Raw genomic sequence first — 25,764 nt, 5'->3', positions numbered from 1 at the left:
GAAGAAAACAGAAACTGGAAAACATACAGTTAAAACAGACCTACCCCCCTCCCACCCACCCCCACCCACCCCTGAGACTGGCCCTTTAAATAATAAACTCTAGGTTCTGATAAAAAGGACACCGTCCACTGATAAAGGACCCTTTTCTTTAGCTCATCTTGTAACAGTAGACTCCAAATTTCCCAGTTTGGGGGAAGCCAAAACTTCGGATTCCTGGTTCTGGTGGGCCACAGTTGGGCCGGGGAGAAGTGATGGGGTAGCGCACGCTGCCATCCGCCAACCAGCCGGAATTGCAGTTGTCCAAGTCAAAGAACTTCCATGCCGAGTAGAGCTGACCCACCTTGGCAATTTCCGCTTGGTCGTCTTGGCACGCTTGCTTGGCTTCTTCTAAGGTGAACTTCTTATTGTGATCAAGATAGTAGACAGTCCCTGTTTGGGTGAGCAAAGAATATTTTACTGATATTCGTGTATTTTTTAACATACCGTATTTTTCGGAGTATACGACGCACCTTTTTCCCTCAAAAAAGAGGCTGAAAATCTGGGTGCGTCTTATACACTGAATACAGCATTTTTTGTCTGCTGAAACCACTCCCCTTCACCAAAATGGCCATGCATAGCCTTTAGGAGGCTTTCAGAGATCTCCTGGGGGCTGGGGAGGGTAGAAATGAGCAAAAAATGGGCCATTCTTTGCTCAATTTTGCCCTCCCCAGCCCCCAGGAGCACTCTATAAACTTCCTAATGCTCTTTTTTTGACAAAAAATGGGCTGTTTTTTGCTCCACCCCCCGTGCCTCCACAAGAACACTCTACAAGCCTCCTAAGGACTATTCATTCCCTTTTTTTGAAAAAAAAAATGGGCCTGTTTTTGTGAATAACAGGCCGGTTTTGGGAGGTTTCCAGAGTGCAAAACCTTTTTTTAAAAAATTGCCTCTTCAAAACCTAGGTGCATCTTATACTCCGGTTCATCTTATACTCCAAAACGTACTAGATAGATAGATAGATAGATAGATAGATAGATAGATAGATAGATAGATAGATAGATAGATAGATAGATAGATAGATAGATAGATATAATTAAAAAGTCAGAATTGCTAAAAAGAAAAGAGAATGAATACACTGCAAATGATTAGTTTTGCATACCCGTTGAGTTATTCTACTGAAACAAGCCAAATGTTGGCTAACATAGGTTACTAATCATTCCCGACTCTAGAAGGCAGTGCTCATCTCCGTTTCAAAGCCAAAGAGCCAGCGCTGTCTGAAAACGTCTCCGTGGTCATGTGGCCGGCATGACTAAATGCTGTTCCCTTCCCACCAAAGGTGGTCCCTATTTTTCTACTTGCATTTTTACATGGTTTTAAACTGCTAGGTTGGCAGAAGCTGGGACAAGTAACAGGAGCTCACTCCGTTATGCAGCGCTAGGGATTCGAACCGCTGAACTGCCGACCTTCTGATCGACCTCTTTAGACATCACTGGCTCTTTGGCTTTGAAACGGAGATGAGCAGCGCCCCTTAGAGTCGGGAATGGCTAGCACATATGTGTGAGGGAAACCTTTACCTTTACCTTTAGATATATATATATAACCTGAAAATAAAGTCTTTATTAATGTTGATAGAACTAAAGAGAAGAACACCTTTTTTTAAATGAAAAGGTATTGGATTCCATCCTTAATCGTTTTAGTGAAGAGGTCCAACAATGAATCAATGGTCCTACTTTGAAGATTCTCAACAACTGTCCAGTCCATAATCTAATCTTTGGATACTTTTCATTTGATTATAATTGCTGTTTTCAAGGCTCCTTCAGAGGCAGATGCGTGAACAAGACATGATATCAGTGGATCACAAGTGACATCAGAACGTGGAAATCACCAAAATGAGAAAAGCTCCCCAGCCTGTTACCTCTTTCTCAATACATCTGCTTCTACATGTCTATGGAGATTCTCAAGTCATCCAGGTCATGTTTTTCAGTGGCTACCAATCGGTCTCCGGATACGCTTCAAAGTGCAAGTCGTAACTTATAAAGCCCTTCATGGTATTGGACCTGGGTACTTGAGAGACCGCCTGCTGCCAATTACCTCCCAAAGACCCATCAGATCACACAGGGTCGGCCTCCTCCGGGTTAGTCCACCAGCCAATGCCATCTGGCTACTACCCGGGGGAGGGCCTTCTCTGTAGCAGCTCCGGCCCTTTGGAATGAACTCCCCGCGGAGATCCGGACCCTCACCTTTCTCCAGGCCTTCCGGAAGGCCGTCAAAACCTGGCTGTGCCGGCAGGCCTGGGGTTGATGAGTTCCCCTCCCCTCTCGACTGGTATGGCTGTGTGATTTTTGTGTATTTTAATTATGTGTACTGTTGTTTATGTTCCCTTTCCCCTTTGAGTTGTTCGCCGCCCTGAGTCCCTCCTGGAGAAGGGCGGCATACAAATAAACCAAAACTGAAACTGAAACTGAAACTTGTCCCAAAGGTGCTTTTTCAGGCGGCAACTGGACTTTCTTTCTTTTTTCTTTTGAAGATGTTTCGCTTCTCACCCAAGAAGCTTCTTCACTTCTGACAGTTCAGGACTGTAGAAGATTCTTGGGGGAGAAGCAAAACATCTTCAAGGAAAAACAAAGCAAGGCCAGTTGTCTTTGGGGGAAAAAAAACACCTTTGGGACATCCTTGGAGAATTACATTTTGTCATGTATTTTTTTTCCCAAAAGGAAAACTTACAATCTCACCAAGCCTGGGCAGAAGAAAGATTCCAAAATTTCATAATACCCCATAAGAGAGAAGTCATAAAAACTCTTAACCATCAAAACAGGAAAAAGAAGAAAATGCGGATAAGGATTTGAAAGAAAGGACTCAGCCTCATATCTGAGTGGGGAATTAGAAGATGGCAATTATTTCTTGAAAAGAAAGCTGGAAAGTCATATTTTATAACTTTTGTTTCCTCCCTCCCTCTCTCCCTCTGACTGGTCCCCTTCCACAAATAGTCGCAGCCCCAAAGATAACCCCGCTCACCTTTCAGAGCAGAAGAGAAGCAAAAGACATCAAAGCGATGGAGATTCTTGTGACGTTCTCCATAGCTTCTGATACCAGGTTGTAGGTGATGCCCACCACAGGGTTCCCGGGGTACCGTGATAGGATACTGGACTGTGCCATCAATCAGCCAGCCAGCATTGCACCAGTCTAAGCCGTCTAACCAGGAGTCGAAAAGCTGGTCAAAAGAGGCTATTACTGCATCCTGATCTTCACAGATCTTCTTGGCTTCGTGGAAGTTAAGCTTATAGCGTCCATGGGGAGGCTGGTAAGGAAAGACCACTCCTGAATCGGGAAAAGCGAAGGAATACAAATGGAAAGATTACCGAATGTGTGCATTTTGTAACTGGATAATAGCAATAGCACTTAGACGTATATACCGCTTTACGGTGCTTTAGAGGCCCCTCTAAGCAGTTGACAGAGTCAGCCTCTTGCCCCTGACAATCTGGGTCCTCATTTTACCCACCTCGGAAGGATGGAAGGCTGAGTCAACCTTGAGCCTGGTGAGATTTGAACTGCCAAACTGCAGCTAGCAGTCAGCTGAAGTAGCCTGCAATACCGCACTCTAACCACTGCGCCACCTCGACTCTAATCCAAGGCTATAAACAAAGTACAGAGTCACATCGATGCCTGGAATTGGAGGAGTGACTCAAACCCTACTTAGATGACCTTAATCTGGGGAAAGGTTGTGTAAAACAGAGATGGGCAACTTTGTGGCCATCTAGACACTGTTCGACTGGAAAGCATAGCATCCCTCACTGCTAGCCATACTGGTAGTAACATCTGGAAATTTTAGTAACAACAAAGGTTGCTTGGTTTTTAAAATATATCTCCAGATTGCAAGCCACATATTTTTGTTTTGGATCTGGATTGTGTCAAAGCAATCAGACAATAGGCTTCTTATATCAAAAGGATACCAATTAAAAAATGACAGACTGCTGGTGACATCTGGTGGCCAGAAAGAGGAAGAAACTCTAATGTTATCTTACCAAAATAAAAACTGATCCATCCCTTAACTACCAATATATCTCTTTCCCTCTCTCTCTCTCTGTCTGTCTGTCTGTCTCTGTCTCTCTGTCTCTCTCTCTCATCTATCTCCTATCTATCTATCTATCTATCTATCTATCTATCTATCTATCTATCTATCTATCTATCTATCTATCATCTAATCGTCTATCGAATGATCTATCATCTATCAATCTATCATCTATCAATCTATCATCTATCAATCTATCATCTATCATCTATCTATCTATCATCTATCTATCATCTATCATCTATCATCTATCATCTATCATCTATCATCTATCCTATCTATCAATCTACCCTATCTATCTATCAATCTACCCTATCTATCAATCTATCCTATCTATCTATCCATCTATCTATCATCTATCTATCATCTATCAATCTATCCTATCTATCATCTATCTAATCTATCTATCATCTATCTATCATCTATCATTATCAATCATCTATCAATCATCTATCTATCAGATACCATCTCTAACATCTCTATCTTCTATATTCTATCTATCAATCTATCATCTATCAATCATTTATCCATCTATCTATCTATCATCTATCATCTATCATCTATCATCTATCATCTATCAACTATCAACTATCAACCATCATCCATCATCCATCATCCATCATCTATCATCTATCATCTATCATCTATATCTATCTATCATCTAATATATCATCTATCTATCTCTATATCATCTATGTATGTATGTATGTATGTATGTATGTATGTATGTATGTATGTATGTATGTATGTATGCATCTATCTATCATCTATCTATCTATCTATCTATCTATCTATCTATCTATCTATCTATCTATCTATCTATCTATCTATTTATCATCTATCTATCATCTATCTATCATCTATCTATCTATCTATCATCTATCATTATCAATCATCTATCAATCATCTATCAGATACCATCTCTAACATCTCTATCATCTATATTCTATCTATCTATCTGTCTGTCTGTCTGTCTGTCTGTCTGTCTGTCTGTCTATCTATCTATCATCTATCAATCATTTATCAATCATCTATCTATCTATCCTCTATCAATCATCTATCAATCATCTATCAACCATCATCCATCATCCATCATCCATCATCTATATGTATCTATCATCTAATATATCATCTATCTATCTGTATATCATCTATCTATCTATCTATCTATCTATCTATCTATCTATCTATCTATCTATCTATCTATCTATCTATCCCGGCTGATCTGACTGTTTCTAAATAAAACAGTAAAATACCTTCTTGCTATATAGTCAGAAGTTAATCCATCAAATTAAATGTCTCTTTCATGGTTTCAAGTAATGATCCCAACCAATTCCTGGTTGCCTCAGTCAGACTCCACCCCACAAGGGATTTCCGGGTCATTAAAAGACAAAAACAAAAATTATATCTGAGAATATTGGCCACATCCGTTTCATCCCTGTTCACCTTGCAGTTCTAGATCCACGGTCCCACTTTCATCTTCCAGACCATCAATGACTTCACAGCGGTACTTCCCAGCATCATTCAAGCGCAGGTCATTGATCACCAGGGAGGCTTCATCAGCCGACTCTTGCTGCAGATGAGTCCTTCCACGGAAATCGCCAAAGCTGCGATGATTTCGCCCAGATGCCACCAACACGTCTCGATCTTTAGAGTTGTCCTCCCGCAGCTTGGACCACTTGATGCGGATCCTGCGAGGGGCATCCAGCTTAGGTGCGTAGTGATAATGGCAGGGCAGTGTAACATTGGCACCACGCTGGGTAGAGATGGCATCGTCGGAGGTCTCAACTAGTAGTCGGACACCATTGTGCAGACCTGAGAAAGGAAGAAACCAAGGTCAGATGTCAGGCAACACAACTCAAAACACCAGGTCTGGTAAACAACAGTGGGAGAAGGTGCATCTCAGGGGACCAACAATGGGAACAGGTTAATCTCTGGTGAACAACAGTGGAAGAAGGTGCATATCAAGTCAACTTCAAGGGAAAAGGCGCATCTCAGGTGATCAATAGTGGGAAAAGATAAATCTCAGGCGAACTATAGTGGGAGAAGGTAAGTCTCAGGTGAACCACAGTGGGAGAAAGTGCATCTCAGGTGAACTACAATGGGAAAAGGTGCATCTCAGGTGAACCACAGTGGGAGAAAGTGCATCTCAGGTGAACTACAGTGGGAAAAGGTGCATCTCAGGTGAACCACAGTGGGAGAAAGTGCATCTCAGGTGAACTACAATGGGAAAAGGTGCATCTCAGGTGAACCACAGTGGGAGAAAGTGCATCTCAGGTGAACTACAGTGGGAAAAGGTGCATCTCAGGTGAACCACAGTGGGAGAAAGTGCATCACAGGTGAACTACAGTGGGAAAAGGTGCATCACAGGTGAACCACAGTGGGAGAAAGTGCATCTCAGGTGAACTACAATGGGAAAAGGTGCATCTCAGGTGAACCACAGTGGGAGAAAGTGCATCTCAGGTGAACTACAATGGGAAAAGGTGCATCTCAGATGAACCACAGTGGGAGAAAGTGCATCTCAGGTGAACTACAATGGGAAAAGGTGCATCTCAGATGAACCACAGTGGGAGAAAGTGCATCACAGGTGAACTACAGTGGGAAAAGGTGCATCACAGATGAACCACAGTGAGAGAAAGTGCATCACAGGTGAACTACAGTGGGAAAAGGTGCATCTCAGATGAACCACAGTGGGAGAAAGTGCATCACAGGTGAACTACAATGGGAAAAGGTGCATCTCAGGTGAACCACAGTGGGAGAAAGTGCATCTCAGGTGAACTACAATGGGAAAAGGTGCATCTCAGGTGAACCACAGTGGGAGAAAGTGCATCTCAGGTGAACTACAATGGGAGAAGCTGTGTCTCCAGCTCCAGTTTGCAAACACCCTAAAGCAGGGCCAGGCAATTAATTTTCCCAAGGGGCTACATAAGACGCTGGACTGTTGCGGAGGGCTGAACCAAGAGAGAAGTGAAGGTACATTGCATGTACACACTACATCGGTAAATTTAAAAATAATAGCAGTTGCCTTCCAAACAAAGCAATCCAAGTGGGCCAGACAGGGGCAACCAAAGGACCAGATGTGCTATAAAATGCCCAAGTCTGCCCCAAAGGCAAACAACAGTCTGGACTAAGATGGACCTCGGACTAGCTCAGTAGAGCAATTTTCACAATTGAATGTAATTTGCAAAACAACCTCAGTGCTATAAAATGTGCACATTTCTTGTTAGGTCAAACCGTTCTCTGACCCACGATGCCCATAAGTCATATCAAAATTAATTGGAAAATTGTGAATGCTCAACTACAGTTTTTATTTCTCTCCTGTACGCTCTAATATTCTCATTTCAGAGCCCTGGGAAAGGGGGGAGGTGTTCTATAAATTTTCAGTGAATCAACCAGAGATAGTATTCAGCAGGTTCTGACTGGTTCTGGAGAACCGGTAGCAGAAGTTTTGAGTAGTTTGGGGAACCGGTAAATACCACCTGTGGCTGGCCCCGCCCTCATCTATTCTCTATCTCCTGAGTCCCAGCTGATTGGGAGGGAATGGAGATTTTACAGTATACTTCCCCTGCCCGCCCATCAAGCCATGCCCGCCAAGCCACATCACGCCTACCAAGTCACGCCCACAGAACCTGTAGTAAAAAAAATTTGAATCTCACCACCGGAATTGACTTGTTAACTATTTACTCTACCCACCAAGCCCAGGTACTCAATTCCCCCATCCAAACTGTATCGTCTCCATCTCCCTGATCATCACCTTCATCATTCACGGGTCTGTCATAGTAGAAGCCATTGTAGAAAGGGAGGCTGCCATGACTACTCTCGGTTTGTAACAACATCACCACCAGGGGGAAGAGCATCAGTTCTGGAAGATTCTGGAAGTGGAAGGAAAACCTGACAAGTGAAGGAAGAAACCATCCAGATTAATAGTGTCTTTACTATATTGCCTCAACAGGGGGAAGCATCAAACTGGCCTTGGGGGATTCCCCCTCAAGCTAAGCAAGATAGACCCATAGCATGGGATAGCAAGACAAACATAGTTTATTAATTTTGAATTTATATGAGCCAGGGTGGCGCAGTGGTTAGAGTGCAGTACTGCAGGCTACTTCTGCTGACTGCCGATTGACTGCAATTTGGCAGTTCAAATCCCACCAGGCTCAAGGTTGACTCAGCCTTCCATCCTTCCGAGGTGGGTAAAATGAGGGCCCAGATTGTCGGGGGCAAGAGGCTGACTCTGTAAACCGCTTAGAGAGGGCTGTAAAGCACTGTAAAGCGGTATATAAGTCTAAGTGCTATTGCTATTTATTCCACCTTTATTACTTTAGAAATAACTCAAGGCAGCGAATCAGAGGTGGGTTCCTACCAGTTTGGACCAGTTCAGCCAAGTGATTGATTGATTGATTATATTTCTATGCCGCCCTTTTCCCCGGAGGGGACTCAGGGCGGCTTACAATCCAAGTCAAGGGGGGGGGGGTACAAATAAGGGAAAGAAAAAGCACGAAACAAAACAGTACCACACTTTAAAAGCACACAGCAATCATACCATTCGAGAGGGGACAAAAGCTCATTAGCCCCAGGCCTGTCGGAACAGCCAGGTTTTAAGGGCTTTGCGGAAGGCCTGGAGGGTGGTGAGGGTTCGAATCTCCACGGGGATACCAGTTCTATCGGCGGAACCATAGGTGCTACCATCTTGTTTTTTGCTTCTGCGTATGCGCAGAAGCATTTTTCTCAGTACTGCGTGTCCCTGAGCAAACCAGCAGTGGCATCAGCCGGAACCCACCCCTGCAGCGAATATATAGAAATAACTCAAGGCAGCAAAACACATAGAATACTCCTTCCTCCTCCTATTTTTCCCCACAAGAACAACCTGTGGGTTGGCTGAGAGAATGTGACTGGCCACCCAGCAGTCTTTCATGCCAAAGGCAGGACTAGAACTCACAGTCTCCTAGTTTCCGAGCCAGTACACTAACCCCTACACCAGATTGATTTAGGTCGGTGCATTCTATCTCTTAGTGATTGTGCCTTCAGGAAAGGGAACTGGGCACCGGCAATCCAACTGAATTTGTACTGTCCTGAAACATTAGAAGGAAAAGAAATGTCTCAATACAAATAGGGTTTTTTCAACTTCCTTTTAAAAACAATTTATTGATTCTTTTATTAATTACATTTCTTAGTGCTTAATAAACATCATGTTGTCTGGGTCTTTAGTTTGCTTAACAATGCTGATTATATGGGACTCAGTGGCTAAGACGCTGAGCCACCATGGTCGGAAAGGTTGGCAGTTCGGCGGTTCGAATCCCTAGCGCCGCGTAACGGAGTGAGCTCCCGTTCCTTGTCCCAGCTTCTGCCAACCTAGAAGTTCGAAAGCACGTAAAAATGCAAGTAGAAAAATAGGAACCCCCTTTGGTGGGAAGGTTGAGTTGAGTTGAGTTGAGTTTATTATATTTCTATGCCACCCTATTCCCCAGAGGGGACTCAGGGCGGCTCACAACCAAGTCAGCGGGGGGGAGCACAAATAAGGAAAAAGAACACGAACAAAACAATACCACAATTTAAAACACTCAACAACCATACCATTCGAGGGGGGACAAATAACTCATTAGCCCCAGGCCTGTCGGAACAGCCAGGTTTTAAGGGCTTTGCGGAAGGCCTGGAGGGTGGTGAGGGTCCGAATCTCCACAGGGAGCTCATTCCAAAGGGCCGGAGCAGCCACAGAGAAGGCCCTCCTCCGGGTGGTCGCCAGTCGGCATTGGCCAGTAGATGGAATTCGGAGGAGGCCTAATCTGTGGGATCTAATCGGTCTATTGGAGGTAATTGGCAGTAGGCGGTCTCTCAAGGTAACAGTGTTCTGTGCACCTCCGGCAATAAGTCATGCCAGCCACATGGCATGACTTCCAGCTGCTCTTCGGCTTTGAAACAGAGATGAGCACCACCCCCTAGAGTCAGGAATAATTAGCATATATGTGCAAGGGAAACCTTTACCTTTATCTTGCTGATTATATTCTTAATCTCCACCCCTTCTTTCCAACCACTGGTAAAAATAGATTCTATGTTTGATAGTATTCTGTGTCTTCTTTCTGCTTAATTTTCAATATCAATCAACTTCTTTCTTAAAGACTCGGATTTATCCAGGCTCTTTTTCTTCCCGCCTTCAAATTTCTCCCTGGCTTCCAAACTTCAAAAGATGCTTGGACTTTTTAAAATAGTAGATTAGAAAATCATACCCTGTTTGGAAAAAAAGAGTTTCGTTTCATGGTTTCTTTGCATTTAGGGAATGACATTTGTCCACATACTGAGAAAGATATGCATCTCCTGGAGAAAAAAAATGTCCAAAGGCTGGAGTTTCACAGTCGTTTCCAAAAGTCATGACTTCATGAAATCATCCTTTTGTTTCGCCCTGTGAGACGGGTGGTCTCCACATTTGATACATTGAATAAATAAATAAACATATTTAGAAGGTTGCTCCTCTTCTCCAAAAATTCATGGATTCCTCCATAAAACCACTCTTTGTGGTTTTTCTTTGCTGTCTTTTATCACTTTAAAAAAAATGTAGATGATGTAAGTGTCCTTGAGAACATAACTACATTTTTCCTGTTGTTAGTTGCGAAGTCATGTCCAACCCATTGCGATCCCATGGACAACGTTCCTCCAGGCCTTCCTGTCCTCTCCCATCCTCTGGAGTCCATTCAAGCTCATGCCAACTGCTTCAGTGACTCCATCCAGCCACCTCTTTCTCTGTCGTCCCCTTCTTCTTTTGCCCTCCATCTTTCCCAGCAATAGGCTCTTCTCAAGTGAGTCCTTCCTTCTCATTAGGTGGCCAAAGTATTTGAGTTTCCTCTTCAGGATCTGGCCTTCTAAAGAGCAGTCAGGGTTGATCTCCTCTAGGACTGACCGGTTTGATAGCCTTGCAGATCAAGGGACTCGCAGGAGTCTTCTCCAGCACCATGGCTCAAAGGCCTCAATTATTTGGTGCTCAGTCTTGCTTATGGTTCAACTTTCACAGCCAGACATTGCAACTGGAGAAACCATCGCCTTGACTATATGCACTTTCATTGGCAGGGTGATGTCTCTGCTTTTTTGTATGCTGTCTAGATTTGCCATAGCTGTCCTCCCACAGTTAAAGAACAAAGATTCTCTCAACTTGAGTTCAATTTCCGGTGACAACACAAACATGGCCAATTCCTTGGCAGCACTCCTGAAGTGGCTTGTAATTTCCCTCTTCAAGGAAGTTTTACTAACTTTTCCATCTAGCCGATAATTCTGGAATGTCCTAGTGATGTCTTCTCCAAGTGATCCTGCTTTAACCTTTTTATAATCAGCCAAGGTCAGCTAAGTAATGTTACCTATCTGGGCAAAAACTATTTTGGAATGCTTTTAAGGCTTTCCAAGTGCCATAAAACATTTTTAATTCCAAAGTTTCCAAAACCTTTAAAATAAAAAACACCGGGGAAGCCACTTCTCAATATGTCTTTGTTCTTTTCTATTTTTGAATCTAAAAACATTTTATGAGTAGTACACTTTTTTTGGTACTCATCATTTTCTGCCTGCCTTGGGCTCACTTAGCCTAGAAAAGTATAAGTACTGCGGCTGTCTGTTTTGGGAGAACTGTTTTATATAACTTGGATGAAAGGCAGCTTAAAACTGAGAATTCTATGTGGTTGGCAACCCATCATTTTTCCACTCTTAGCATTGGAAGAACAGATTCAGTAGATGTTCAAATGTTCATTCTTAAGGGGACTGAAGAAGAATAGAAGAATAACAGAATTGGAAGTGGCCTTGCAAGTCTTCTAATTCAACCCTCCTGCTCAGGCAGGAAGCTGTATATCATTTCAGGCAAATGGTCTCTTCTTAAAATGTTGGAGCGCCCACAACTTCTGGAGGCAAGTTGTTCCATTGTTTAATTGTTCTCACTGTCAGGAAACTTCTCCTTAGTTCTCTCCTGGATTAGCTTCCATCCATTGCTTCTTGTCCTGCCCTCAGGTACTTTGGAGAATAGCTTGAGTCCCTCTTCTTTGTGGCAACCCCTAAGACAGAGGTAGTATTCAGCCAGTTCTGGCCAGTTCTGGAGAACCGGCGGAGATTTTGAGTAGTTTGGAGAACTGGCAAATAGGCTGGCCCCGCCCCCTGCCTCCCAGCTGATCTTCTTTTGTTGAACAGGAGAACAGAGCTGGAAAGTGGATTAGTGGGGTAGGGAGGGAATGGGGATTTTGCAGCATCCTTTCCCTGCCAAACCCACAAAGCCATGCCCACAAAGCCATGCTATGCCTACAAAGGGATGAAGCAGAGACAGAGACAAGGCCGTCTGGCAGTGATCAGGTGCCTTCAGAGCTAGACAGCAGTGAGGCAGAGGAACAGCTGGAGCCTGTTCCCGATGGACGCATGTGCAGAGCTGCCAGGAAAAGAGAGCAGCTAAGAAATCAGGGTAGACTTGGGGGTAAAATCACAAGTGGACGGTGAATGGCCCCTCCCATAGGAAATAAAAGAGGAGCAAAAGGGGAGTGGCCTTTTGCAGGAAACAATTCGTTCGTTCGTTTTCAAGAGTGTGAAGATCTGTCCGTGAATCTCAGAGACTCTGTGCCCAGCCTTTCCTTGCACAGCACCTCATTTGGAAAATATTTACATGGCAGCTTTCCAAGCTAGATAAGGTCTGTGGTAATAAGTTCACCTTTGAAAGACTGTTTACCAGGCCTTTACTGAATGTGAATGAGAAGAATTCCCATTCATCTAATAAAAGGGGTTTTGCCCAGACCAGGAATCTGCTTTGTGCTTTTTGGGGAAGCCTAGCTCAGAACACAGTGCATCTGATTAAGGTGACATAAGTGTGTCTTTAATTCCTCCTCCGATGCAAAACCTCTTTCCTTTTCCCACTGCAAAATTATTGCAAGCTGTCTCACCTGATAGATTGAATCTCAAAAATACTGCTCCTTTCTGCCCACAGAGGGCGCTTTGCACCCATCACTATATTTTTCCCCCTGTATACTCAGAAATTTGACTTTTTGGACTCCGGGCTTAGGCAAAGATTGAACCTCCTTTGGAAATTGCCGCCTTCCCTGCCTGCTACCAAAGGAGCAGCTTTATAAAGAGGATTTCCCCCCAGCCCTCTCTTCTTATCAAAGGCCTTAAATGGCCTTTCTCATCACACCCACATCTTGCAGAAATTCACATGCTTGGCTTCTTACTTACGGAGCCCAATAATGAGTGCCTTTCTTAGCCTTGTGAACTCTGGAAAAGAAGTGTAAAAGCCGGTCATTATGGTAACTGCAAGCTGATGTGCCAAATTTCAGCAGAACAGAGCCAAAATGTCACAAAATGCTTACTGTTGAGACTGGGTGGCAGAAAACCAAGATAGAAATGCAGGTATCAGAAAACAGCGTAACTAGTAGGCTGATGCCTTCAATGGGAGCATTCCAGACGAAGTAATTTATCATTTATTCATATTCTGGAATCGAGGGACAGAATACCCTGCATTATCTTCTAATTTGCTTAAATTTCTTGAATAAGCCGCGCTTAAGAGTCGTGGTGGCGCAGTGGTTAGAGTAGCAATAGCAATTAGACTTATATACCGCTGCATAGGGCTTTCAGCCCTCTCTAGATAGATAGATAGATAGATAGATAGATAGATAGATAGATAGATAGATAGATAGATAGATAGATAGATAGATAGATAGATATAGAGGTAGGTAGGTAGGTAGTTAGTTAGTTAGTTAGTTAGTTAGTTAGTTAGTTAGTTAGTTAGGTAGGTAGGTAGGTAGGTAGGTAGGTAGATAGGTAGATAGGTAGATAGGTAGATAGGTAGATAGGTAGATAGGTAGATAGGTAGGTAGGTAGGTAGGTAGGTAGGTAGGTAGGTAGGTAGGTAGGTAGATAGATAGATAGATAGATAGATAGATAGATAGATAGATAGATAGATAGATAGATAGATAGATAGATAGATAGATAGCAATAACATTTAGACTTATATACCGCTTCATAGGGCTTTCAGCCCTCTCTAAGCGGTTTACAGAGTCAGCATATTGCCCCCAACAACAATCCAGGTCCTCATTTTACCCACCTCGGAAGAATGGAAGGCTGAGTCAACCCTGAGCCGGTGAGATTTGAACAGCCGAACTGCAGAACTGCAGTCAGCTGAAGTAGCTTGCAGTGCTGTATTTAACCACTGCGCCACCTCGGCTCTTATAGAGTGCAGTACTACAGGCTACTTCTGCTGCTCACCGGCTGCCTGCAGTTTGGCAGATCGAATCTCACCAGGCTCAAGGCTGACTCAGATATCCATCCTTCCGAGGTGGGCAAAATGATGACCCAGATGGTTGGGGGGCTCTGTAAACCACTTAGAGAGGGCTGTAAGGCACCAAGAAGCGGTATATAAGTCTAAGTGCAATTGCTATTGTTAAGCACCAGAGGGCAGGACAATGAGTGATAGGTGGAAGCTTGTTAAAGAGAAATCCAACCTAGAACTAGTTTTGGTCACCACACTGTAAAAATGCTGTTGAGACTCTAGAAAAAGTGCAGAGAAGAGCAAGCAAGATAATTAGGGGACTGGAGGATAAAACATATGAAGAACGGTTGCAGGAACTGGGCATGGTTAGTCTAGTGAAGAGAAGGACCAGGGGAGACATGATAGCAGTCTTCCAATATCGGAGGGTCTGCCACAGAATGGAGGGGGTCAAGCTATTCTCCAAAGCACTTGAAAGCCAGACAAGGAATAATGGATGGAATAATGGATAAATAATGGATGGATGGATGGAATTATGGATGACCAAGGAGAGATTCAGCCTAGAAATAAGGAGGAACTTTCTGACATTGAGAACAATCAACCAATGGAACAGAAGTTCCCTTCAGAAGTTGTGGGAGCTTCATCACTGGAGGCTTTCAAGAAGAGACTGGACTGCCATTTGTCAGAATAGAATAGAATAGAATAGAATTTTATTATTTGCATGCCGCCCTTCTCCGGGAGGACTCAGGGCGGCGAACAATTCAAGGGGGAAAAGGGGAACATAAAAAAACAAAATACAAATAATAAAAGTAAACAACAGTCGCACAACCATACATGTCGAGAGGGGAGGGAACTCATCACCCCCAGGCCTGCCGGCAAAGCCAGGTTTTGACAGCTTTTCGGAAGGCCTGGAGAGAGATGAGGGTCCGAATCCCTGCGGGGGGTTCATTCCAGAGGGCCGGAGCTGCCACAGAGAAGGCCCTCCCCTGGGTAATAGCCAGGTGGCATTGGCTGGTAGATGGCACCCGGAGGAGGCCAACCCTGTGAGATCTAATGGGTCTATGGGAGGTAATTGGCAGCAGGTGGTCTCTCAAGTACCCAGATCCAATACCATGAAGGGCAATGATATAGGGTCTCCTGTTTGGGCAGGGGGGTGTTGGACTAAAACATCTACAAGGTCCATTCCAACTCTGTTTCATCTGTTTAATTTAGGATACATTTTCTGATGGAGACAGTGAGAACAATTAATTAATGGAGCAGCATGCCTCCGGGAGTTGTGAGTGCTCCATCACTGGAGGTTTTCAAAAATAGACTAGAGAGCCATTTGACCGGGATGATATAAGGTTTCCTGCTTGAGGAGGGGGTTAGATTAGAAGACCTCTGAGATCCTTTCCAGCCTTATGTTCTATTTCTTGAATAAGCCTCAGTTCAATTCAGGTTCTTGAATAAGCCACAGTTGCATGGATTGACGCACAGGCAGGGCCTCGGCCACAGTTTAACAACCCACAGTGACTGCATTTGCACATGAAGGCCAAACCAAGCCAACCACATCATGGTTTTGTGCAAGCCACACTTGTTTAAAGGCAAAATGCCTGGCATTCAGTCCATGTGTGCCTAAACTAAGGGTAATTGTCCTTTTTTACTATCGGGGTGTGCTGGAGACATATTTCACTTTTGCAGCAAAAGTATTTTTTCTTTTCCAACCAAAACACAGTAAGAATTGCTTGCTTGCAAATTCATCCCTCTGCCCATATTTGGGAGCTAATAGCTCCATCCTATGCTAAGTTAAGCACTGTTTAAGTTCCATGACAGCCAAATCTCTGTCTCTTTAGTTCCTTGAATGGAAGATGCAAAATAAGGTATGCAAGCGAAGGAGAGAGATTCTGTTAATGATGCTGTAGAAGCAAAGATCCAACCTTTAGGAAGGGCAGGAGTAAAATCTCTGCCAGCTTATAACTTTAAATTCAGAACAGTGTCTCGTGTGGGAGACAACAGGCAGCCGCATTAGAGAATGGGTTCAAAATATGCTTTATTTTGACATTTAAATCATGCCACTCTTCTATTGCATTGATTTACTACATTTAGGAGCCGTGGTGGCACAATGGTTAGCATGCAGTATTGGGGGCTAATTCTGCCGACTACCAGCAGTTTGATCCTGCTAAAGGTTGACTCAGCTTTCTGTTGTGGCCCAGCAGGAGCTGTTGGAGCTGCCACCAGACTCCGACAGCGAGGGGTCCTATGAGTCGGCTCTGGAGGATATGGAGGACCCTGGACAGGGTTCCAACTCCGAGCAGGGTGCAGAGAGGCTGGTTGGCCACCAGGAGGCACCTGAGCCTTGGACCAGTGGGGAGGAGACAAGGGAGAGTGAGCCGGTTGTCAGTAGTGAGTTCTTCCTGGATGCACGCCATCAAAGAGCTACTAGGCGTCAGGAACAATTACGCAATTACAGGAAGTGATTGTACTCAGCTGGTGGTCATTAGGCTCCTCTCCAGACTATAAAAAGACTCCTTGTGCACATGCCCCTCTTTGCAGAAGTCAATGCAGGATTGAATGTCGGAGGACATTACTGTGAGCTTGGCAGGCTGGATTGCTGCCAAGCCTTATCTGTATTTATTGCTGCCCAAGCTTGTCTGTGCCGGTTTGCTGCCAAGGACCTGTCTGTCTGTTAATTAAACAGACATGTTTAATGTGTGTTGGTGTGGGACGAGGGGGGTCAGAACAGCTTTCTATCCTTCCGAGGTCACTAAAATGAGGACCCTGATTGTTGGGGGTAAGATGCTGACTCTGTAAACTGCTTAGAGAGGGCTGTAAATGTGAAGCAGTATATGTCTAAATGCTATTGTTATTTACAGCCCAATTTCTCTTTCAGAAAATTCAGATTGTGAATGTTTCCTCTCCACCCCTGTAACATTTTATCCTCAAAACCACCTTGATTAGGTTGAAAGTCTAGATGACCCAAAGTTAAACCTAGGAGTATACATTTGCCAATATATATTATGTCCTGTAAAAGTTTCATTAGCACTTTGAATCTGCACCACCTCATTCTTGGACCAATACTCTAAACCCAAGTCTTTAAAAGGAACAACCAATTAAAGAGTCAGGATGCAAATAGGTTATATCTGCAAGAAATTTCCCAGCAACATCTTCTACAGAGAGACAAATGGATCTTGTCCAAGAACCAGCTCTTAAAGCAGAATTAAGCTGAAAGTGAAATCCTCATATTAAACTTTGGACCAGTCACTTTCTTTCAGCCCTAGGAAGGAGGCAATGGCAAACCACTTTTGAAAAACCTTGGCAAGGAGGCTGCCAAGACTTCTCCGGGCCATCTCTGGGAATTGAATAGAAGGGAGGAAAAATGGGACACAAACTATTCTCAATTTCTTGTCTCAAACTGCCTATTCGCTCAAAACTTTGATGTAAGATAGACATCATCATGGGGGCATCAGGATGGAAATTAAATATACCATACTTAATAATACAAATTGGGAGATTCTAGGGGAGTTATCCATGACTTAGTTGGAGCTGTTATCACTTGTCTTTAAACAGAGCCATTGGTTCTGGAACAATCCTTAGAATATAAGTTATATCATCTGCTGTGCAGCTAATCTCTAACCCCTAAACCAGGGGTGAAATCTACTTACCTTCGCTGCCGGTTTGCAAATGTGAGCACAAGCACCACCTCTGCCCATGCACAGGACCTTCTGCGCATGCGCAGAGCGTCAAAAACAGACATGGCAACATCGGGGCGGGTGGGCGGAGCCTGCTACCGGGCACGCCTAAAAGGTAAGTAGAAGAGCGAGGGGAGGGGGGAATCTGCTGTGCCACCTGATTTAGATTAGCTAGAACGCAGGAAATCCTGTTTTCTAACTAACATAAATTGCATGTCACAGCTGATTGTCAGACATACCGCTTCACCTAAACCAGCAGCATTTTTTTACTTCCAGTTTGGGCGAACCGGTCTGAACTAGAGCCAAGGTGGCGCAGTGGTTAAATGCAGCACTGCAGGCTACTTCAGCTGACTGCAGTTCGGCTGTTCAAATCTCACCGGCTCAAGGTTGACTCAGCCTTCCATCCTTCCGAGGTGGGTAAAATGAGGACCCGGATTATTGTTGGGGGCAATATGCTGACTCTGTAAACCGCTTAGAGAGGGCTGAAAGCCCTATGAAGCAGTATATAAATCTAACTGCTATTGCTATTGCTAACTGGTAGCATTTCACCCCTGCCCCAAAACCTTTATTTCTCTCAAAATTGTCCACTATAAATTATGATTACGGTCTTTGGGAGGACTTTTATTTTAAAAACACCCAGCACAATGCCTCTTCAAAGTCCCACCATTATTTATCATGTAATAATAGCATTGACAAAGGTAAATTACATGTTGGCATTCTTTTTAGATTTCCCACACAGAAGTGGGGGGAAGGAATCAAAGACACCTTTCTACATTCTACAACTTAAAAATAAAAAAAAGTTAACTTACAGAAATGATGAGATAAAACAGAAAGGAGGCAGGGAGCAGAGGTGGTATTCAGCAGGTTCTGACCAGTTCTGGAGAACCGGTAGTGGAAATTTTGAGTAGTTCGGAGAACTGGTAAATCCTACCTCTGACTGGCTCCGCCCCCATCTATTCTCTCCTCCCGAGTCCCAGCTGATTGGGAGGAAATGGAGATTTTGCAGTAACCTTCCCCTGGAGTGGGGAGAGAATGGAGATTTTACAGCATCCTTCCCCTGCCATGCCCACCACACTCGCCAAGCCATGCCACACCCATAGAACCAGTAGTAAAAAAATTTGAATCCCACCACTAGCAATAGCAATAGCAATAGCAGTAGCAGTTAGACTTATATACCGTTTCATAGGGCTTTCAGCCCTCTCTAAGAGGTTTACAGAGTCAGCATATTGCCCCCAACAATCCGGGTCCTCATTTTACCCACCTCAGAACGATGGAAGGCTGAGTCAACCTTGAGCCGGTGAGATTTGAACCACCGAACTGCAGCTTAGCAGTCAGCTGAAGTGGCTGCAGTACTGCACTCTAACCACTGCGCCACCTCAGCTCTTCTAACCACTAGTAGGGAGCACCATGAAAAGACTTCCCAGTCTATGAAATCTGAACATTAAGAAGGGCATATACGACAAACAATCCAAGCAAGATAATCTGTTTTATCTGGCAGGTGGGAAGAAAGATAATTAACCTGATCCTTTTGCTATTAATTTTTTACGTATTTACTGCACCCAATTCAGGGGTGCCAAAAAGATTCATTCAGATTTTTAACAGCTAAGTGTATGCTAATTAAATCCCATAAATTTCAAGGAGCTGCTTCTTCAGGACATAGTTAATCTTGCTCGATCTACAAAATATAAGCAGAAATAGTGGTTGCATTGGAATTCACCAAGGAATCCTAAGGCTGGAAGTCAAAACAATCCTATGCACAGAGTCTACAGAATTGCAGCTTGACTCAAATGAAACTTTATGTTCTTTAACCTACTTTGTCTAGCAGCGCCCGGCAAAACCTGGTTTGTCTAAGAAGCTAAGCAAGGTAGATCCTCTTTAGCATTAGGCTAGAAGGACACCAGAGAATGGACGGTTGCAGTGCCCTGGGGTCACGTGATTAGATTTTGCAACTTTCTCTTAAGCAAAGTCAGTGGGGAAGCCAAATTCACTTAACAACCAAGTTACTAACAACTGCAATGATTCACTTAACAACTGTTGCAAGAAGGGTCGTAAATGGGGCAAAACAAATATCCGACTTAACAACACAAATGTTGGGCTCTGTGGTGATTGTGAGTCGAGGTGCACCTGTATTACAAAGTCAGTTCTGAAGAGGGAAGGTAAAAGTGATCAATTACAGAATTCAATAAAAGTTCTCACAAGAACAGGACCCATTTGCAACCACAATAGAAACAGAGGAATTCCTTCATCCCTTTTTAGTTGGAATCCATTACTAAAGGTAAAGGTTCCCGTCGGACATATGTGCTAGTCATTCCAGACTCTAGGGGGCAGTGCTCATCTCTGTTTCAAAGCCGAAGAGCCAGCGCTGTCTGAAGACGTTCTCCATGGTCATGACTAAACACCAAAGGCGCATGGAACGCTGTTACCTTCCCACCAAAGGTGGTCCCTATTTTTCTACTTGCAGTTTTTACATGCTTTTGAACTGCTGGGTTGGCAGAAGCTGGGACAAGTAATGGGAGTTCACTCCATTACGCTGCACTAGGGATTCGAACCATCGAACTGCCGACCTTTTTTTTTTTTTAAATTAAAAAAAAATAATTTTAATTTGAAACAAGTACATCTTTCTTTACATCTATAGAAAGTGTATCAGTCGACCTTTTTGATCGACAAGCTCAGCATCTTAGCCAGGGAGCCACCGCGTCCCTCGATCCATGACTAGCCTAATATTAAAAGGGTCACCAAAGCAGCAGAAATACATTAAGACTTGGGCTCTGAAGACACCGTTGAGTCAAAGATGAGTCGTGAATTTCCAAAGGTTCATGAATTCAGAGTAGTTTCCTTGGCATTTGTGCCAAGTCAGAATGGAATTTTGGAACGTAATCAAACACACCCCACGGCTGTCGATGGCTTCATTATTTTGCAACATATCTGTCTATTGCCTTTCTTTATCAAGTGGAGGATATGAGTAGTATCTCCTCCTACTAACAGTTTTAGTAAAAGGCACAGGTTTTCAGGAGCTGCAACTATCACATCAGAGCCATTGAGTTAGTCTGAAAAGAGGCTACAGACTCCTGCTCTTTTCCCCCCATTGATTAACAGGACTCTCCTCTTACAGAGCCGAGGTGGCGCAGTGGTTAAATGCAGCACTGCAGGCTACTTCAGCTGACTGCAGTTCTGCAGTTCGGCTGTTCAAATCTCACCGGCTCAGGGTTGACTCAGCCTTCCATCCTTCCGAGGTGGGTAAAATGAGGACCCGGATTGTTGTTGGGGGCAATATGCTGACTCTGTAAACCGCTTAGAGAGGGCTGAAAGCCCTATGAAGCGGTATATAAGTCTAACTGCTATTGCTACAACACCTGGGAAATAGAGAACATAGAGAACCTAGAAGAATAGAGTTGAAAAAGACCTTGAAGGTCTTCTAGTCCAACCCCTACGTCTGAGACCCTACGTCTAATAGGACCATGATGGCAAACCTATGGCATGCATGCTGGAAGTGGCATGCAGAGCCATCTCTCTGGGCACACCAGCCATCGCCCATTGCTCCTCTGGGTTCCGATGCACATGCGCGCCAGCCATCTGGTCTTCGTGTACACATGCATGCCAGAAACCGGGAGACCAGGTGACCAGCACACATGCACATGCCGAAAACCGGAAGCTCAGTTTCCTGGTGCTCACATGTACGCCGGGAGCTGCTCTTCCAGTTTCCGGTACTCTCCCCCCCCCACCCCATGAATACACTCAGTGCCGAAAAGATTTGCCAACACTGTAATAGGGTATATTGATCAAACCTATTAGGATTGATCAAATGATTAAATTGGTCAAATGATTAATACTGGGATGCATCATAATCTGGGATAGCAATAGCACTTAGCACTTAAGTCTTATATATTGCTTCATAGTGCTTTACAGCCCTCTCTAAGTGGTTTACAGAGTTAGCCTATTGCCCCCAGCAATCGGGGTCCTCATTTTATGGACCTCGGAAGGATGGAAGGCTGAGTCAACCTTGAGCCTGGTGAGATTCGAGCTGCCAAACTGCAGCAGACGGCAGTTGGCAGAAGTAGCCTGCAGTACTGCACTCTAACCACTGCGCCACTGTGGGATGGTTTAAGTTTTAGATAGGAAGATGGAAGATTTCCAATTTCTCGTGTGGAAGGTATATGGTTTTTTTTTAATTTTATTTTTCACCAAAAGACTTGGGCATCTCCCAAAGAGAAAGAAAATGGGCCCCTTGATGTAAAGCAGGTTTTAAGACATCTGCGCTATCAGTGTTATCACAGATCCCCCAGCTCATCTTGAAGAAACCAGTTGCTGCAATCCAAGCCATGCTTACACCAGAGCGGAAAAATTAGAAAATCTGTTGGCTCAGCCGGGAAAGCTTTCCAAGTATATATAGAAAGGCAGACTTGCTCTCATAGATTCCATCAGGAGACAAGCAGTGCAAAGCAGCCAGCTACGTATTTGCTTAGTAGTTCATCCCAACCCCTAGAGGAGATGGAAAGATTTCATCCAATGCATAGAATTCCCCAAGTGAAGTCATGGCTTATTGCAAATACTTAATCAGCAGTAGATAAAAGTTAACAGATCAAATAATCATGCAATTGCACAATTCCTCGGAGGCAATCTGACAGTTAATCTTAGGTTTTCATTCAGTTAGACCACAGTCAACAAGTTATTCCTTTCCGTCGTCCTTTTCGAGGAAAACGATGGTTATTTATATTGGTCCGGTTACCGGTTTATCAGTTTGGTCGAGTGGTTAAGGCACCAGACTATAAACCAGGACACTGTGAGTTCTAGTTCCACCTTAGGCGTGAAAGCTGACTGGGTAACTTTGGGCCAATCACTAGGAGACAGTGAGTTCTAGTCCTGCCTTAGACATGAAAACCAGTTAGATGGCTTTTGGCCGATCACCAGGAGCCAGTGAGTTCAAGTCCCACCTAAGACAGGAAATCTGGCTGGGTGACTTTGGGCCAATCGCTAGGAGATGATGAGTTCTAGTCCTGCCAGATATGAAAACCAGTTAGATGGCTTTTGGCCGATCACCAAGAGCCAGTGAGTTCTAATCCCACTTTAGGCATGAAACCTGGCTGGGTGACCTTAAGGTAGTCACTCACACTCTCTCTCGCTCAGCCCAACACACTTCACAGGATTGTTGTTGTACAGAAGATAGGTGGGGAGAAAGTAGTATGTTTGCTGCCTTGAGTTATTTATAAACAATAAGATGGAATGCAATAAATAAAATCAAATTACTTTAGGCAAGTTTTATCCTGGATCCATTCAAGGATATCATAATTGGATATCAAGTTTATGTCTGATAAAACTTTCTTTCACATCAGCAGTTCTCTGCCTGCTAGGCTCAGGTGGGTTTCCAGCCTCCTCCTGTTCAGGTAGTAGCCCAGGTAATTCCATATTTAAACATGTTGGGCTCAGTCTTAATACCCCTTTATAAGATGTCACTGGCCACTAAGTGCAAAGGGACGTTTCCCAACAATGCAATATGATCAGACCATACATTTCAGGTCTCTTTGGCAGCCGAGCCCACCTTGATGACACGAGGGGCATCCCCATGCTTGTAGACATCAGTCCAGTTGGTTTGTTCTTGAGACCAAGGCGCTGTTGGGACCAACTTCAAAGCCGCTGGATCTTCCCCACTGCTCTCCAACACAAATGTGAAAAAAAGATAAAACAAAATCACCTTATACTGCAGTTGCCCTCTGCAATCGGACAATACCCCCAAAAGATAACAGACAAGATGTTCCAAAGTGTCTTAATTGGTAGGGAGCTTCCGCTTGATAGACACTTGTTAACAGAACAATAGTGTGCGACGAGACCTTGGAGGTCTTCTAGTCCAACCCCTCTGCTCAAGGAGGAGACCCTATTATTTCTGACAAATGGCTGTCCAATCTCTTCTTTAAAAAAGAACTTCCTACCTTGGCAATACTCAACACCTTCATTTGCCGAGGTGGCGCAGTGGTTAGGGTGCAGTACTGCAGGCCACTTCAGGTGACTGTTATCTGCAGTTCATCGGTTCTAATCTCACCGGCTCAGGGTTGACTCAGCCTTCCATCCTTCCAAGGTGGGTGAAATGAGGACCCAGACTGTGGGGGTGATATGCTGACTCTGTAAACCGCTTAGAGAGGGCTGAAAACCCTATGAAGCGGTATATAAGTCTAACTGCTATTGCTATTGCCTCTCTAGCCTTGCACGAAGGTTGTGTTTAGGTTGGGTTGGGTTGGGTTTATTGTCACTACACCTCATACAGTGAAATTAAATCCCATCTTTAGTGTACATTATAACTATAAAAATAAAACACAAACATGCATCCTTCACATTGTATACAATTCCCACAAGGTGCCTAATTATCAAATTCACACATTCTCTGAGTCGTTCAATACACTGAATTACAGCCGGATCAAACCAGCTGAGTTCACACAACCAACTGAAATCCAAGACTGGGTGGGGAAAACAAACCCTAACTGAGATGGAAAAACCCTAAACCCTGGGTCCTGTACCCGCTAGGTTTGTCACCAACGTGATTCTCTAGGTGTGAGGCATCCTCGCTACCTCTGCAAATTGCTCCCTTGTGCTTCTCCCATTCCTCAAATTTCTCCTCCACTTCTCACATTCCGCCTCATACCTGGGGATCGGGTTTTAAATTGCACCAGGGCACATTCGTGCCTCCTGTGCTCCGATCCTGCCTCAGAGTCCCACAGCAGAGAAAAAGAGGGGAAAAGCGGAGGGAGGGAAGAGATCTCTCTCTCTCTCTTTCTCTCTCTCTCTCTCTTCCCATCTCTCTCTGTCTCTCTCCTCATCTCTCTCTCTCTCTTCCCATCTCTTTTTCTCTCTCTGTCTCTGTGTGTGTCTCTCTCTTTCCCTCTCTCGCTCTCTCTCCCTCCCTCCCTTTCTCTCTCTCTCTCTGTGTCTCTCTTCCCATCTCTCTTTTTCTCTGTGTGTGTCTCTCTTTCCCTCTCACTATCTCACTCTCCCCCCTCTCTCTCCCTCTCTCCCCCTCCTTCCCCTTTTCTCTCTCTCTGTCTTTCTCTCTCTCTTCCCATCTCTCTTTTTCTCTGTCTCTGTGTGTGTGTCTCTCTTTCCCTCTCACTCTCCCCCTCTCTCTCCCTCTCTCTCCCTTTCTCTCTCTCTCTCTTCCCATCTCTCTTTTTCTCTGTGTGTGTCTCTCTTTTCCTCTCACTATCTCACTCTCCCACCCTCTCTCTCCCTCTCTTTCCCCCTCCCTCTCTTTCTGTCTCTCTCTTCCCATCTCTCTTTTTCTCTGTGGGTGTCTCTGTGTGTGTGTCTCTCTCTTTCCCTCTCCTTCTCTCGTTCTCCCTCTCTCTCTCTCCCCCTCCCTCTCTCCCCTTCCCCCTTCTGTGTGGTGTGTGTCTGTCTGTCTCTCTCTCTCTCTTCCCATCTCTCTTTCTATCTCCCACTCGGTCTCTCTCTGTCTCTCTCTCTCCTAACCTCTCTGTCTCTCTCTTCCCATCTCTCTTTTTCTCTCTCTGTCTCTCTCTGTCTGTGTCCCCCTCCCTCTCCCTCTCTCGCTCTCTCTTCCCCCCCCTCCCTCTCCTCTCTCTCTCTCTCTCTCTCTCTCTCTCTCTCTCTCTCTCTCTCTCTCTCTCTCTCTCTCTCTCTCTCTCTCTCTCTCTCTCTCTCTCTCTCTCTCTCTCTCTCTCTCTCTCTCTCTCTCTCTCTCTCTCTCTCTCTCTCTCCCCGTCTTCAACTTCTCCATATAGCCTTACTTACGGAGCAAGAGGACATAACCAGCCCGCAGCGTCCTGAAAGGGACTTAGCAGCAGCAATTGCAGGAGCGGAAAAGTTGAAACTTCCCTCCGCGGCGGGCAAAA

The 25,764-nt window shown here is 44.4% G+C and overlaps 1 protein-coding gene across 1 annotated transcript; it reads right to left on the bottom strand.

Annotated features, from left to right (window-relative positions):
* Window positions 1–98: 98 nt before the first annotated feature.
* HAPLN3 (hyaluronan and proteoglycan link protein 3) lies at window positions 99–25,764 on the bottom strand. The gene is made up of 6 exons (XM_087703639.1): window positions 25,664–25,764; window positions 23,463–23,571; window positions 7,803–7,939; window positions 5,495–5,863; window positions 2,995–3,297; window positions 99–429 (listed from the first exon to the last, which is right to left on the bottom strand). Exons 2-6 carry the CDS (start codon window positions 23,498–23,500, stop codon window positions 149–151), a joined length of 1,128 nt encoding a protein of 375 aa, XP_087559765.1. The 5' UTR covers window positions 23,501–23,571; window positions 25,664–25,764; the 3' UTR covers window positions 99–148.

This window comes from Thamnophis sirtalis, unplaced genomic scaffold, assembly GCF_051295495.1.
Source record: "Thamnophis sirtalis isolate CommonGarterSnake01/CBP01778 unplaced genomic scaffold, rThaSir2_p1.2 scaffold_2, whole genome shotgun sequence".
Lineage (NCBI taxonomy): Eukaryota > Metazoa > Chordata > Lepidosauria > Squamata > Natricidae > Thamnophis > Thamnophis sirtalis.
This window is presented reverse-complemented; position numbering and strand designations above follow the sequence as displayed.